General features: G+C 37.6%; 1 protein-coding gene across 13 annotated transcripts in view; it reads left to right on the plus strand.

The window, feature by feature from the left end:
* NRXN3 (neurexin 3) overlaps positions 1-12,933 on the plus strand; it is a 1,234,604-nt gene that overhangs the window by 1,102,236 nt on the left and 119,435 nt on the right. For 7 of the 13 annotated variants that reach the window (XM_087724939.1, XM_087724952.1, XM_087724948.1 and 4 more), the window contains exons 20-21: positions 4,451-4,507; positions 6,200-6,507. In XM_087724939.1, coding sequence (XP_087581065.1) covers positions 4,451-4,507; positions 6,200-6,507 — 365 coding nt within the window. The remainder of the gene's footprint in view (positions 1-4,450; positions 4,508-6,199; positions 6,508-12,933) is intronic. The other 6 variants (XM_087724996.1, XM_087724986.1, XM_087724978.1 and 3 more) reach the window with 1 other exon arrangement.

The following is a 12,933-nucleotide window of genomic DNA, read 5'->3' on the forward strand; positions in this document are numbered from 1 at the left end:
GAGGGATAAATCACACGTTTTCATTTGATGATACATAGAAAACAAATACCAACTTTTGAACTGTGAAGAGAGAACTGGGGCTACTGTAGCCATCATATATAGCCAAAAAACTATGCTAAATTCTGAAATGCTTGCTGTTTCATGTTTTCCTTTTCTTTGTAGAATAGGAAACATTAAAATGCAATGTATAATGATGCAGAGATCTGCTGCTACCCATTCCTGGTTCATGAGTGAAGCCAGGACAAATAATCATTATCAACTCTGGGTAACAATAAAGTGGTTATTTAAAGACTGCTCAGTGCTCAGTATATTGACAGCAGCACCCAAGTGTGGGAGAGGGTTACATACTGCCATTCATTTTCAGACTGAAAAAATAAGAATTAGAAAATAAATATAAATATATTCCAGCATGCATGTTGTTGTCTGTGGCAAGATGCAGTATATCACCCAACTTAGAATAAATTGGCAGTTGATGGCTGATTTGGAAGCAAATGGCACAAAACTACCTCATCCATCAGCTGCTGATTTTTGACAAGTTTTAGACAGATTTGTAGCTGTAACTTCGAAATGTAACATTACGAACCAGATCCATACATTCTGTAGTGTAATTGGTATTCTGATGGCCAGACTTTTCTTTTTTCTTTTTCTTTTTTAGATTTCCTTTACTCTTTTGTCAATAGGAGAACCAGATTATACGGACATTTTTAAATTCAAAACCAAATCAAATTGATTTTAAGGGTTACAAGTCATACCTAACCTGGATGAAATAGTGGCAAGCACTGCTTGTCTTTTATGTAAACCCCACAAACGGAATAAGGAGAACCTCGTGTACAGCTGAACATGTCCTTGTTTATCAATCACTTGTTTAATTATGTTTGATGTTATAATGGGACTGAGCAAGGAGACTTAAGATTCATCCTTGAAATCGATCTGTTGCAACATCCCCACAGTCATACGATCACGATTTGGGCACTTTGCAACAGCAGTCACATGATTGGCATTTGCGACCTTGACTGCTAGCTTCTGGCAAATAAAGTCAATGAGGAAATCACAAGTTGCAATCATTTGATGTTGCATTTAATGACCATACACAATGCATTTAACAACTACTGCCAGAACTGCCATCATAAGTCAGCAAGGTCACATGAGTTTAAACAGCTTTAAAACCTGTTGCTTAGTGATGGAGTTCCAATTTCCACAGTTAACTGACTACACATTCTACATTCTCTTAGTCACAATGAGCTCCCAGTATTACAGTGGTGCCTTTGAAATAGAGAATATGTGCAAAACTGTTTACTAACTTTCTTATTTTCTAAGAATGAGATCTATCACATTAGGAAAGACAGAGAGAGGTCTGACCTGACATTTCAGCTATGCATTTTTCCTCTATACATTTTTTTTCTTTTTGCCCATTGTTTTCCACTTGATCATCAAGTAAAAATATTTCACACAAGTGGTTTTAGTTAAAAGCAGATTCTCCAGAGACCTGTGATTGTCCTTTTAGCAAACACACACTTTTAATGTCAGTGTTTTGTTATAAAATGTAGCTGTGCTGTGTGTTGCCTGCCTTGTCAGCTATGCTAGAAGAAGAAAATCATCAAGAAGAAAACACGTGCATTTTCTTTTTCTTTTTTAAAAAATTAGGTCATCTGTTTCAGGTAATTGCATCTAGGATGTTGGAACAATATGCATGGTTATATTTCTAAAACAAATCAAATAAAGCTTTCTCATTTGCTTACACATGTTCAGTTGCTCTCCCTCACACACTAGCACCAATGGAGTTTCACAGCCTTTTTAAACTCCTATTGGAGGACACAAATTTTGGAAAGCAACAGTGAAGTAAATATTTAAACCTCTCTTGCCCATTCATAATGGTTTTGAACTAGATTGGGTTTTTACATGCAACATCAGCCATAAACGAACAGCAAAGAGATTAAATGCAAATTTGGTTTGGTTTTATACAGAGTAGATCTATGAAGTAATTTAATGAACATAGCATGACTGAAATACCTAAGATTGAAATACCTAAGATGGAAGTTAACTGAAGACTAATTCCAACAGTTATTAAATTAATTTATTGGATTTTGCAGCTGTATTACTCCAAACAGGCTCTGGGTGTCTTAAAACTATTTAAAGTACATAGTCATAATCATTAGGACAGAGCCAAATAAATAAAATATGCAAAAATGTTATGGACTCCACAAGTACTGTAACCCCAGGCCTGGAAACAGAGCTAGGTGTAAGAAACTTCTAGAACCTTTTGAGAGTAGTAATCATAAGCTCCGTGGATACTGTTCCAAAGATCCGTGAGAGAGAATGTACTAAATCTGGGATTAGCTCTGAGTTTTCTAGATAACTTAGTATTGTCAAAGGCAGTGGTTGATACTAAGGGTGTCTACCAACTAAAAATAGAAGAAATTAATTAAGGAAAGTAAGATGCAAAATCTGTCCTTGACACATTCAATTTTATCTCAAAACAAACTAGGCAAGGTTCTTTGAAAGGTGAAGCATTAACTAGGAAGATTGATGGTCTCTCTCACATAATATGCTCAAAGTCAAAATAGTTGTCATGGATCCTGTAATTTGAATTACAAAATTAAGCAAGGATTGGACTCAATGGCCTAACATATCTCTTTCAATTTCCAAAAACATTCCATAATTCTTTCCATTTAAAAACTGCTCACTTCTGATACTCTGAGAAGTATTTATAGTTCTTCAAAGGAAGAAATGTGACTCAGAATATGTTGGATTTGCATGTAGGATTTGTTGGAAACTCCTTAAATCAAATACATCTGTTCATAGGATTGTGTAGCAGATACAAAGGGCAGCTGCACAATTCCAAGAAAAAATACAACTATCTGAAAGTGTTTCCAACAGGTATACCTGTTTTTTTTTTACAAATCACATATCTCCCTTAAGTATGGAACAGCCGTAAAATATATTTCATGAATGATAAGTCTTCCATGGTACATTCAACAAGTGCAATTTCTTCTCTAAATACTATATTACAATTATACTCTACCCATCTTTTGGTGCTCTCCAAAGGGTAGGCATGGTAGTATTTTTGTCTTTGGTTCTCCTTGGATTGTTAAAGAAACTAAAAGTACATTTTAGTGGAATCCACTAATTTTGTTTTGTGTTATTAGACATGAAGGATGTCATTATCAGAATACCAGTTGGGTCTCATGGCAGTCTTTGGTCAATAGTTAGGGAGGGAAATTAGAGTAAATTATGTACATAACTTTCCAGTTTCTAGAAGTCACTTTTTAAAATGCTATTTTCTGGCTGTTGATCATAGAATCTGGTCATAAGTTTTGAAATATCATTGCCTCTTGGCAACTTTTGTTTCTGGATGCCAAGAAAGGGATAGAGCACAAGGGGAAGATTTTTTTTTTTAATAAGATTGGCTCTGTTCTGTATTGTGTAAAGCCATAAATGTCCAAAGAAATTGAGAGAAGAGTTTTTTCAGAATATCAAGGCTGGTTGAGCCATTTCAAATTGCAAATCTGAATTACTTAAGTGTTATTATAGTTTTTCAAGCTAGGACATTTCCCCCACTCTCTATATTTTGACCTTCTCGGGGGAACGGATTAATTCCTCTCAGAAACATACCCATTCAAATATGGGTAAGTTTTGAGCAGAAGTCCTAATTCAGGTGTAATTTTGTGGCAGTTGAATAGCCTATACATTTCCCCCTATGGAAAAGGCAGAGACTGATAAAGTATCAAGTGTCATTTTCCAGCTGATAGCACTGCATGAGAATGAAAAGAAAAATGCAGTTAATGTTATAGTATCTCTGGGGGAAAAAAAGATCCTGTGAATAGAATTGTATGTCCAAATTTAATGAGCCCATCATAATTTTCCATGTGATAGCTGATACTATCATGTCATTACTTGAAAGAGTTTGGAATGAACATAGTCTTATCATTACAATAATTTCTATGACCTAAAAATGTCTATGAGATTATCACTATAGCAATTTTTTTTTATTTTTAAAAAATTTGAGCCTAGCCAGATTTACTATTCTCTCACACAACAGTTTAATGCCACATGCCACTCCCAAGCTACATGCAACAAATCCATATGATAAGGATAAAAGGGCATGAGAGGAAAGAGATAATAGAAGAGATTTCAAAAATTGTGATTTAATTGCTTTCCAAGGACAAAGTATATCAATCCTTTCATTTTTCTTCTTCTTTTAATTTGCTGTTTTTACATTTGTACACTAGTCCATCTTTGCTTAATGAAGATCTGTTTCTTGTTACGGTAGTGGAGAGCACATGAAGATGTGCATTCCGCTTCCTCAAAATGCTTCCTCCTCTCAGCATTTCCCATAAACATCTACTTTGCTTGGTTAGCTAGGATCCTCCTTGGGAATAGGAATTCCTTTCAGATACATTTCTTCTCTTGTCCCAATTCTCTTCCCCATGACCCATCCCGTCACCATTAGATGATGCAACACCGCATCACCACTTGACTTCAAGACCTGCCACGACGACCAAAATTGGTGAGCTCCCCCTCCTATTCTGATCTACTTTAATCACAGGGAATCAGTAATTGGGTTTAGATTCTATTTTATGACACAGTAGAATTTGGCATTTATCAGGAAAGAACAGAGAAAGAAAGTGGTGAGTGTGGAAGGGAGGAGGGAGGGAATGGACATGTGTGTGTAAATGTTGGGAGAAGTGGACTGAATGAAATAATACTAATTCCACTTTATTTTCTGAAATGTGGCTAGTATGGTTCTTTATTCAATGGACATTTACATTTAATACACTCTAAAATACATGAATAAATATTAAATCCAGACAAGGTTACATATTGGATTCATCATATAAAATTTATAGCTGTCATTTGGAAAGCTGAAAGCAAAGAAATCATATATAGAAGGAATGTAATTCTTGAACATTTCTGTTAATTTTCCAGAAATGATGAGGAAAGAACAAGAGAAAAAGAAAAGCTCTGTCAAAGTTTGAATTGTCTTTTCTTTTTGAATTAATGGGATGAATACATCCTTGATTTCTATGTAGAATGAAGAATTGGCAATTATTTCTGGACTCCATTCTGACTAGAATTGAATTCCTCCTGCTTTCCTTTAAGGAATTGGGAAATTCATTTCTGAAATCTCAAAGAAGATTCACTATGATGATTCTGTACAATGAAATTTGGGTTTCTGACATATGATTAGTACTGGTGAAGGAAAAACAATCCTTGGAAAAAATGGTGGATGGATATTGTAGAACCTGCTGACCATTCAGAGATCCTAGCAGAGCTCAGGTTCACTATATTCTCTCTACTCAAAATGTCCCTCCAATAAAATTGCTTACTAGTCAAAGCATAAGCTACTTTTCAAAGATCAGCCTGTGTTTAGAAACTGATACTTTAAAGAGAAGGCAAAGGCTATAAGAATCCTTCTCGCTCGGATTTGATTTTCTGCAGCAAAGGGATACTGGGTCTGATTTCCATAACTTCAGTGTGAGGTAGAAATGACTGCATTGAGTTTTACTTTGAAAGTGTGGTACCCGAGGAATACAATTGTTTGTCTCTACTAATTTTATTTTTATATATATTTTGTTTTCTTCAACAGAAATGATAATCCAATATTGTCTTAAAGCTGCACTTTATTTAAATGCAGATTATATCCTCATTCAGAGATATAGTTGTTTTATGTTTTACGGAGTCATGAAACACACATTTATCCATCTTTTAATGCTATATCTTTTTCCAAGTCATAAGACAGGATTCAATCTTTGTTCAGTCCATGCAAGGATCCAATATTCTTCAATTCCATCATGCAAAAACAGAGTGGTTTCATTGAACTGAACTCTCTCAGATTCTCAGGAAAAATAACCCTGCAGAATGCTTGATCTTAAAACTGGATTGAGTTCATCATTTGGGTGAAATTTGGAATCCTGGCTTCTGCTAAATATGTTTACATGTATGAGAATAAATCCAAGAAAATCTGGGTCTATTGTTATTTGTTTGATCTGGTTTATCCTAATTTATAACACAATGAGACAATTTTTTTGTAGTATTGCATTCCAGTCACTCAGCCATCACAATTGCCATCACCACCAATGTCAGAAAACTCGCTCTGATCTTCCACCCATTCAACCAGGATATAACATAAAACATTTTGGTTTTTAAAACGGGGGAAGAATTTTCCTGGCAATAACAATGTTCACCCCCCTTCACTTAGGACGACAGTTAACCATCTTCAACACCCAGGCTCAAATAGCCATTGGAGGAAAAGATAGAGGGCGTCTCTTCCAAGGTCAGCTTTCCGGTCTCTATTACAATGGCTTGAAAGTATTGAATATGGCAGCAGAAAACAACCCCAACATCAAAATCAATGGAAGTGTTCGGCTGGTTGGTGAAGTGCCATCTATTCTGGGGACAGCTCCCACAACCTCTATGCCACCAGAGATGTCCACCACCGTCATGGAAACTACCACTACTATGGCCACTACTACAACACGAAAAAATCGCTCCACACCTACTATTCAGGTAAGTTGAATGTTTTTTGTTCCTGTGTTTTCAGGCCTTTTTCTTTTCTTTTCTTTTCTTTTCTTTTCTTTTCTTTTCTTTTCTTTTCTTTTCTTTTCTTTTCTTTCTTTCTTTCCTTCCTTCCTTCCTTCCTTCCTTCTTTCTTTCTTTCTTTCTTTCTTTCTTCCTAAATGAAAGTTTTACCAAAATAAAATTAAGAACAAAAATTGACATTTGCCATATTTTGCAGTTGTTATTTATATGTCTTCATTCAGTGATGCTCTTTTAAGCCCCCTTTATTTTACACTTAAGCATGAAGAATAGGATTTGATTTTTGAAAAAATCATTTGATAAGTGAATCATGTGAATTCTAACTATCCAGTGCCAATGTGTCCATGTAAGCCAACTGGATTTTCTGAATGCTTTTATTTCCACGTCTATTTGCAGGCTTCAAATCAATTAAAGAAATACAGTTTTAAGAGCTGCAAGAAGTAGTACAACCATTCCAATAGCAATTGACATTAAATATTCCAATGGATATCCTTCCATTTAACTGGAAGTATCTCCATCCAACTCAATGTGTTAACTTCTTCTAATCCTTAATGACAGCTAAAGTTGTTTTAGGAGACTTACAGGTTTATTTGGATTCTTAGAGACAAAGTCAGGCTTCATTAGCATAATTTGTCCAGTAGTATGAAGTGTAACATTATTCTGGTGATAATATATGGAAGTAAAAAGGCTGATGGGTTGAATAAATCTCATATATTGTTTAATTTTGGGCTGTAGAAATTGATCAACACAACTTAGAACATTTTAGGCCACAAGTCAGATTAAAATGATTACACAACATATTTTTTATCTAAGAAAACCACCATCTTGTCAATGCTTTATTCCCCCCAAATAAATTGAAGTTGATAATTATCTCTGTTGAGTTCAACAATAGTTTCAGGACAAGAAAAAGTCTTACAACTACTTCTTTGAGTCTTATAAAAAAAAACAACCTTACCAGTGGCATGTGTTCTTGATACAGGCATTAGGACAGTGCTAACTTACTTAGCTAATTACTTTCTGATATTTTTTATGATGTAACACAGGTAGCAGACCTCAAGCTATGCAAATTCAATCCAAAACATTCTGTATGTTAAATATTTATAATTAGCAGGCTATACTTTTGTTGAAGTGCATATAAAAGATTCTCAAAAATAGTTAGAGTCTGCTTTACATTTTTTTATCTACACCAAAGTAAACCCCATAGACATTGATTAAAATAGTAACAAGCAACAGATGTTTTATTCCATATATTATACATTTAAGTAGGCATAATTGAAGTTTGGGTACCATATTTTTTGGACTATAAGATGCATCAGAGTATAAGATGCACCGATGTTGCAAAGAAGTAAACAAGAAAAAAAAAGATTTTGCCCTCCCCAGCCTCTTCACAAAAACGGGGCATGAAGGAGGTTTGGGGGGGGCCTGCAGAGTGCCCCTGGGGGCTGGGGACAGGGAAAACAGCACTCTTGGGGGGTTTGGGAGGCCAAGAATGGGACCATTTTTTGTCCATTTTTTGTAAAAACAGGACACACAAAGAGTTTGGGAAGCCTGCAAAGTGCTCCTGGGGGGGGGGGGCTGGGGGAAGCAAATACGGCACTCCTGGGGGGTCTGGGAGGCCCAAACAAGTCCATTTTTTCATCCATTTTTTGCAAAAATGGGGTGCACAGAGGGTTTGGGATGCTTGCAAAGTGCTCCTGAGGGCTGGGCAAAAACACCCCCATTTTGTGAAAAATGGGCCCATTTTTTGCTCCCCAAACCCCCCATGCATCGTGTTTTTGCCCCCCTCAGCCCCTAGGAGACTCTGCAGGCCTTCAAAACCCTCTGTGTGTCCCATTTTTGTGAAAAGCAAGCCTGTTTTTGGCGAAAACAGAATGCACTGGGCAGGGTTTCCAAAGGCCAAAAATGGCTGTATTTGGTGTACAAAACGAACCAAAATTTCCACCTTCTTGGGGGTAGGGGGAGAGTGCACCTTATACTCGGAAAAGTACAGTGTTTTTTAACATTTATAGAATTACTTTATGAATAACCCAAAGGTGCTTTTCAAAGGCAACTGGACTTTCTTGATTTTTTTTCCTTGAAAACATTTTACTTTTCATTGGAGAAGCTTCTTCAGTTCAGAAGAATTTCCTTCATTTTCAAAGGAAAAAAACAGAAAATCCTGCCTTTGAAAAGCAACTTTGGGACAACCATACCTGGATAATTGAAGATCTTCATACTTTATGAATATAACTTATTAAGCAATCTAATTATTTAATAACTGATTAAGTTACCTAATCATTTGCAAAATATCTTTGCAAAGGTTTGTTTTCCTTTTTACTTGTGATTCTCCACAATTCTTGAGCATCATGTTTTTTTTAAATTGATCTTTATGTGATAGTTGTTATCTTAAACAAAAAATTAAACACTCTTCTTTTCACTGAGACAAGAACTATATTGAAACTCCTATGTCTCTTAAAATTGCTACTGAGCATCCATAAAATGCTTACAATCAGTGCTCCTTGGTTCCTTGTCACAATTCTGGTTCTTTTACATCATGAAAGACATGTAGCACTGATTTAAATTGTTAGCTTCAAAAGATGGGTGAAAAAAAGTATTAGAATGATTTAATAAAGCGCACATCAGTATTTAGAAACATAGTTTGAACAATGATTTCATGGGTCCACCCACACTACAACTAATGGACTTGCCTTGGCTTATATTAAAGCAGTAACTCTTGACATTTTATTCTTCTCACCAGAAGGAAGGTAAAAGTCAATATGCACTTCTGTTACAATTCACTGTCTCTCAAGAGCAAATCAGTTTATTATCATCATGGTGAAAGATAATTCTTTCTTTTATTCACCTGGTAAATATGATCAGTTCCATTGAATAAGCTATATTAAACACAGGTGATGCTTTCTTCTAAAAATACCATGGGGGAGGGTCAGTGATGGGTTTCAAAAATTTTTAGAACCTATTTTGTTGGTGTGCCTGTTTTGTGGGAGTGGCTCAGTGGTCATGTGACTGGGTGGGCGTGGCTTGATGGTCATGTGACCGGGTGGGTGTGGCCAACTTGGAAAATGTGGTGAAACTCACTTAACAATGCTCTTGCTTAGCTTAAATTTTGCTTAAATTTTGGGCTCAATTGTGGTCATGTTCTCTTTCTTTTTCTTTCTTTATTTCTTTCCATCCATCCATCCTTCCTTCCTTCCTTCCTTTTGTCTCTCTCTCTCTCCCTTTTTCTTTCTTTCTTTCTTTTATATCTCTCTCCCATTTCTTTTTCTTTTTTCTTTCTTTTTTCCCTTTCTTACTCTTTTCTTCTATTTCTTTCTCTCTCTTTCTCTTTCTATCTTTGTCTCTCTCTTTTTTCTCTCCCCCCTCCATTCCTTCCTTCCTTCCTTTCTTTCTTGTGTGTATCTCCCCACTTTCTTCCTTCCTTCCTTCCTTCCTTCCTTCCTTCCTTCCTTCCTTCCTTCCTTCCTTCCTTCCTTCTCTCTTTCTCTCTCTTTCTCTCTCTCTCTCTGTCACACACACACACACACACACACACACACACACACACACACACATCCCTTCCAATTATATTTGTAGATATATTCTATGACCTAAACCCGGTGCCCAATAAATCCTATGATCATGGCATTTTGTGTTCTACAAGCCAATTCACAGAGCTCCCAATTCAATCTCTTACTGCTCTGGGGGTTAAGCAAATATGGTTAGTCGTCTTGTTATCTCTTGGCCTTGTTCCCGCCTTTTTAGCAGAGTGGCAGAGATGGCTAATTTAAAACGGCTTTTTTTCCTTTTGCTGAAGCCAGATTTCTCTGCCGCTGAGCAGGTGATCTGGTGGATGTCCGAAGGTGTTGGGCACACCACGGAAGGCACGCATGTCTCTCTCTCTCTCACACACACACATACACACACACACCGTGCTTTCTGCAATGCAAGGCACATGTGTAAGGGGGACTGGATCAGCCGGGAGGCTGGCAAAAAAGCCTCTGTTTGTCTGCTGCCATGGCTCCCAGAGGAAGGAGGCAGGGATCATGGCTGACACTTGCCCCCTCGCCGCTTTCCCAGCCAGCCAGCCAACTACGCAGAGCAGGCAGGACTGTAGCCGGTGGGCCGCAGGGGCAGCGATGGTGAGCGGTAAGTGAAGAGAGTGCCGGCCAGCATTTCTGCCTTTTTTTGTGAGCCGCGGCAGCGGCAAAACAGAGACTTCTTTTTTGCCAGCCTCCCAGCTGATCCGGTCCCCCTTACACATAAAGTGTCTCTCTCTGTGTGTGTGTGTGTGTGTGTGTGTGTGTGTGTGTGTGTGTGTCAGTCACCCAGTTTCCAATGGGGGGGAGAGAAATCCATGCAGAGGGAGGAAAAATGCATGGATTTCTTTCCTCCCATTGGAAACCAGGTGGCTGTCAAAGAGAAGGGAGTGCGCACCACATGGGCTTCTCCCAATCATCCACCTCAGCAAAGGAAGTGGTGGGTGGGGCAAGCCTGTGCGGACAGGCGGGGCGAGCGAGTGAGTGGCGACTGGGTGGCCAGGGGGAGTGAGTGGGGGGGGCAGGCCAGGAGAGGGAGTGTTCCAGTACAGGGTCTCTGGAAGCTCAAGTACAGGAAGGCATGCTAAATTTCACGATCAGGTACATGCGTACTGGTGCGTACCGGTTGAAACCCACCCCTGGGGGGGGGTGCATAGGTCTATCTTTTATGTTGTCCTTTATTTAAAGCAGGGGTGTCAAACTCATGACGTCATGGCAGTATCACATGATGTATCACAACTCCCCCCCCCCTTTGCTAAACTGGGATAGGACTTGGCCAGCACGTGACACATCCTACCCATGAGCCGCGAGTTTGATACCCCTGATTTAAAGCAACCATGTCCATCAGAAAAATATCCTTTCCACTTTTTCAGAATTATTACTTTATTTTATCTATTTCCTTAGATTTAAAAGACCATAGACTTTTCAGCCAAATGCATATAGATGCTCCCTTGGGATTAGGAACTCTGATTGGGTCATTATTTACTTAAGTGACTTTTACTCTACTGATAAGCAGCTATAGTCTCTGTGCAGTTACTATATTATCTCTGTGCAGTTACTATATTATAATCTTTTTTCTAAGCTCTGCAGCATTTTGTGAATTTGCAAACTGTCTCTCTGTTCATGCCAGTAGAAATTAGTGGAGCTAATAATACTGTGTTGCCTGCTTGAGATTTAATGTTTGTTCCATTTAATGATGCACCTCTGTATCTGACTATCAGAGCTGCCTGCTGATCCTAACTGAAAATGTAGATTTTACAATATGTGTTTGTTCTGTATTGAAGTTTAAATTGTTTTGAAATCATATGTGTGGTGTTAAATTGTTCTCACAGACCTTGAGGCCTTGACATACCAGGTTCTCCCATTAAACAGTACCTTTTGGGAGAATTTCACTCTGCCTTGCTGCTGTGCGTAGGATATTGAAGCATATGGTAATTGTGTACTTAAATGATTCTGGTTGTAATGCCATTGTGTCTTGGAGTGCAGACTGATGTTAGAGTAGGGCTGTACTGCATCCAAATGAGAGGGATGATGTTCTTCTTTTTAGTCATGCTATCACTGGAGACCTTGCTCCTGTAGTTGAAAATTATATACTTGACCTGACCATCCTTCTTACCTGACCAAAGAGCTTTCTTAATTGGTCAGAACTCATCATGCGAGCTCACAAAGACAAGCAGGGTCAGACCTTGTTAATGCTGAACTGAGAAATTTTATGACCATAGGCTGGTCTGCAATTTTTTTTTAAAAAAAGTACTGGAAGAAGGCAATTGCAACCCACTTTTATACTGTTTCCAGGAAAGTGTATGATAAGTGGATGTCTTTCCCTTTAAATATGATGACAACTTTTATTTATTTATTTCTTTAAGACTCTCTCAGTGATTCTGGGAGGCTTACAACAACAACAACAAAAAGAAACAATAATTTCTCAGGATTGATTTATCCCCAAGCAATTATCTTGATGTTTCACAGCATTCCTAAGGGATAAGTATATAGAAAGACAGGTTGCTCAGCATTTTCTGTCTGTCTGTCTATCATTTATTGGCAGTTTAGCTGGCATCACTTCATACTTTACTAACCAACATCATAATAGTAATGGAACTGAATTAAGTGTACCTAAGAATAAATAAGGAAAGTGTACCCTAAAATAAATAAGTTAATTAGGCTTCTCACACTTCGTTCAGGCACTTGAAGCTAAACAGTATCTAGATGTTCAGATATTTCTGTGGGAATGCAAGCTAATAAACAAATTAGTAAACTAATGTGTCTATCCAATGAAGGTGGAGGCATGAAGTACTGATCTGAATGATTAAAATCATATATATTGCAATGATGTGATATCAAGGCTCAGCAATAGAATTCTCATGATCCCCAGATAGGAGTGAAT

This window comes from Thamnophis sirtalis, unplaced genomic scaffold, assembly GCF_051295495.1.
Source record: "Thamnophis sirtalis isolate CommonGarterSnake01/CBP01778 unplaced genomic scaffold, rThaSir2_p1.2 scaffold_1, whole genome shotgun sequence".
Taxonomy (NCBI): Eukaryota; Metazoa; Chordata; class Lepidosauria; order Squamata; family Natricidae; genus Thamnophis; species Thamnophis sirtalis.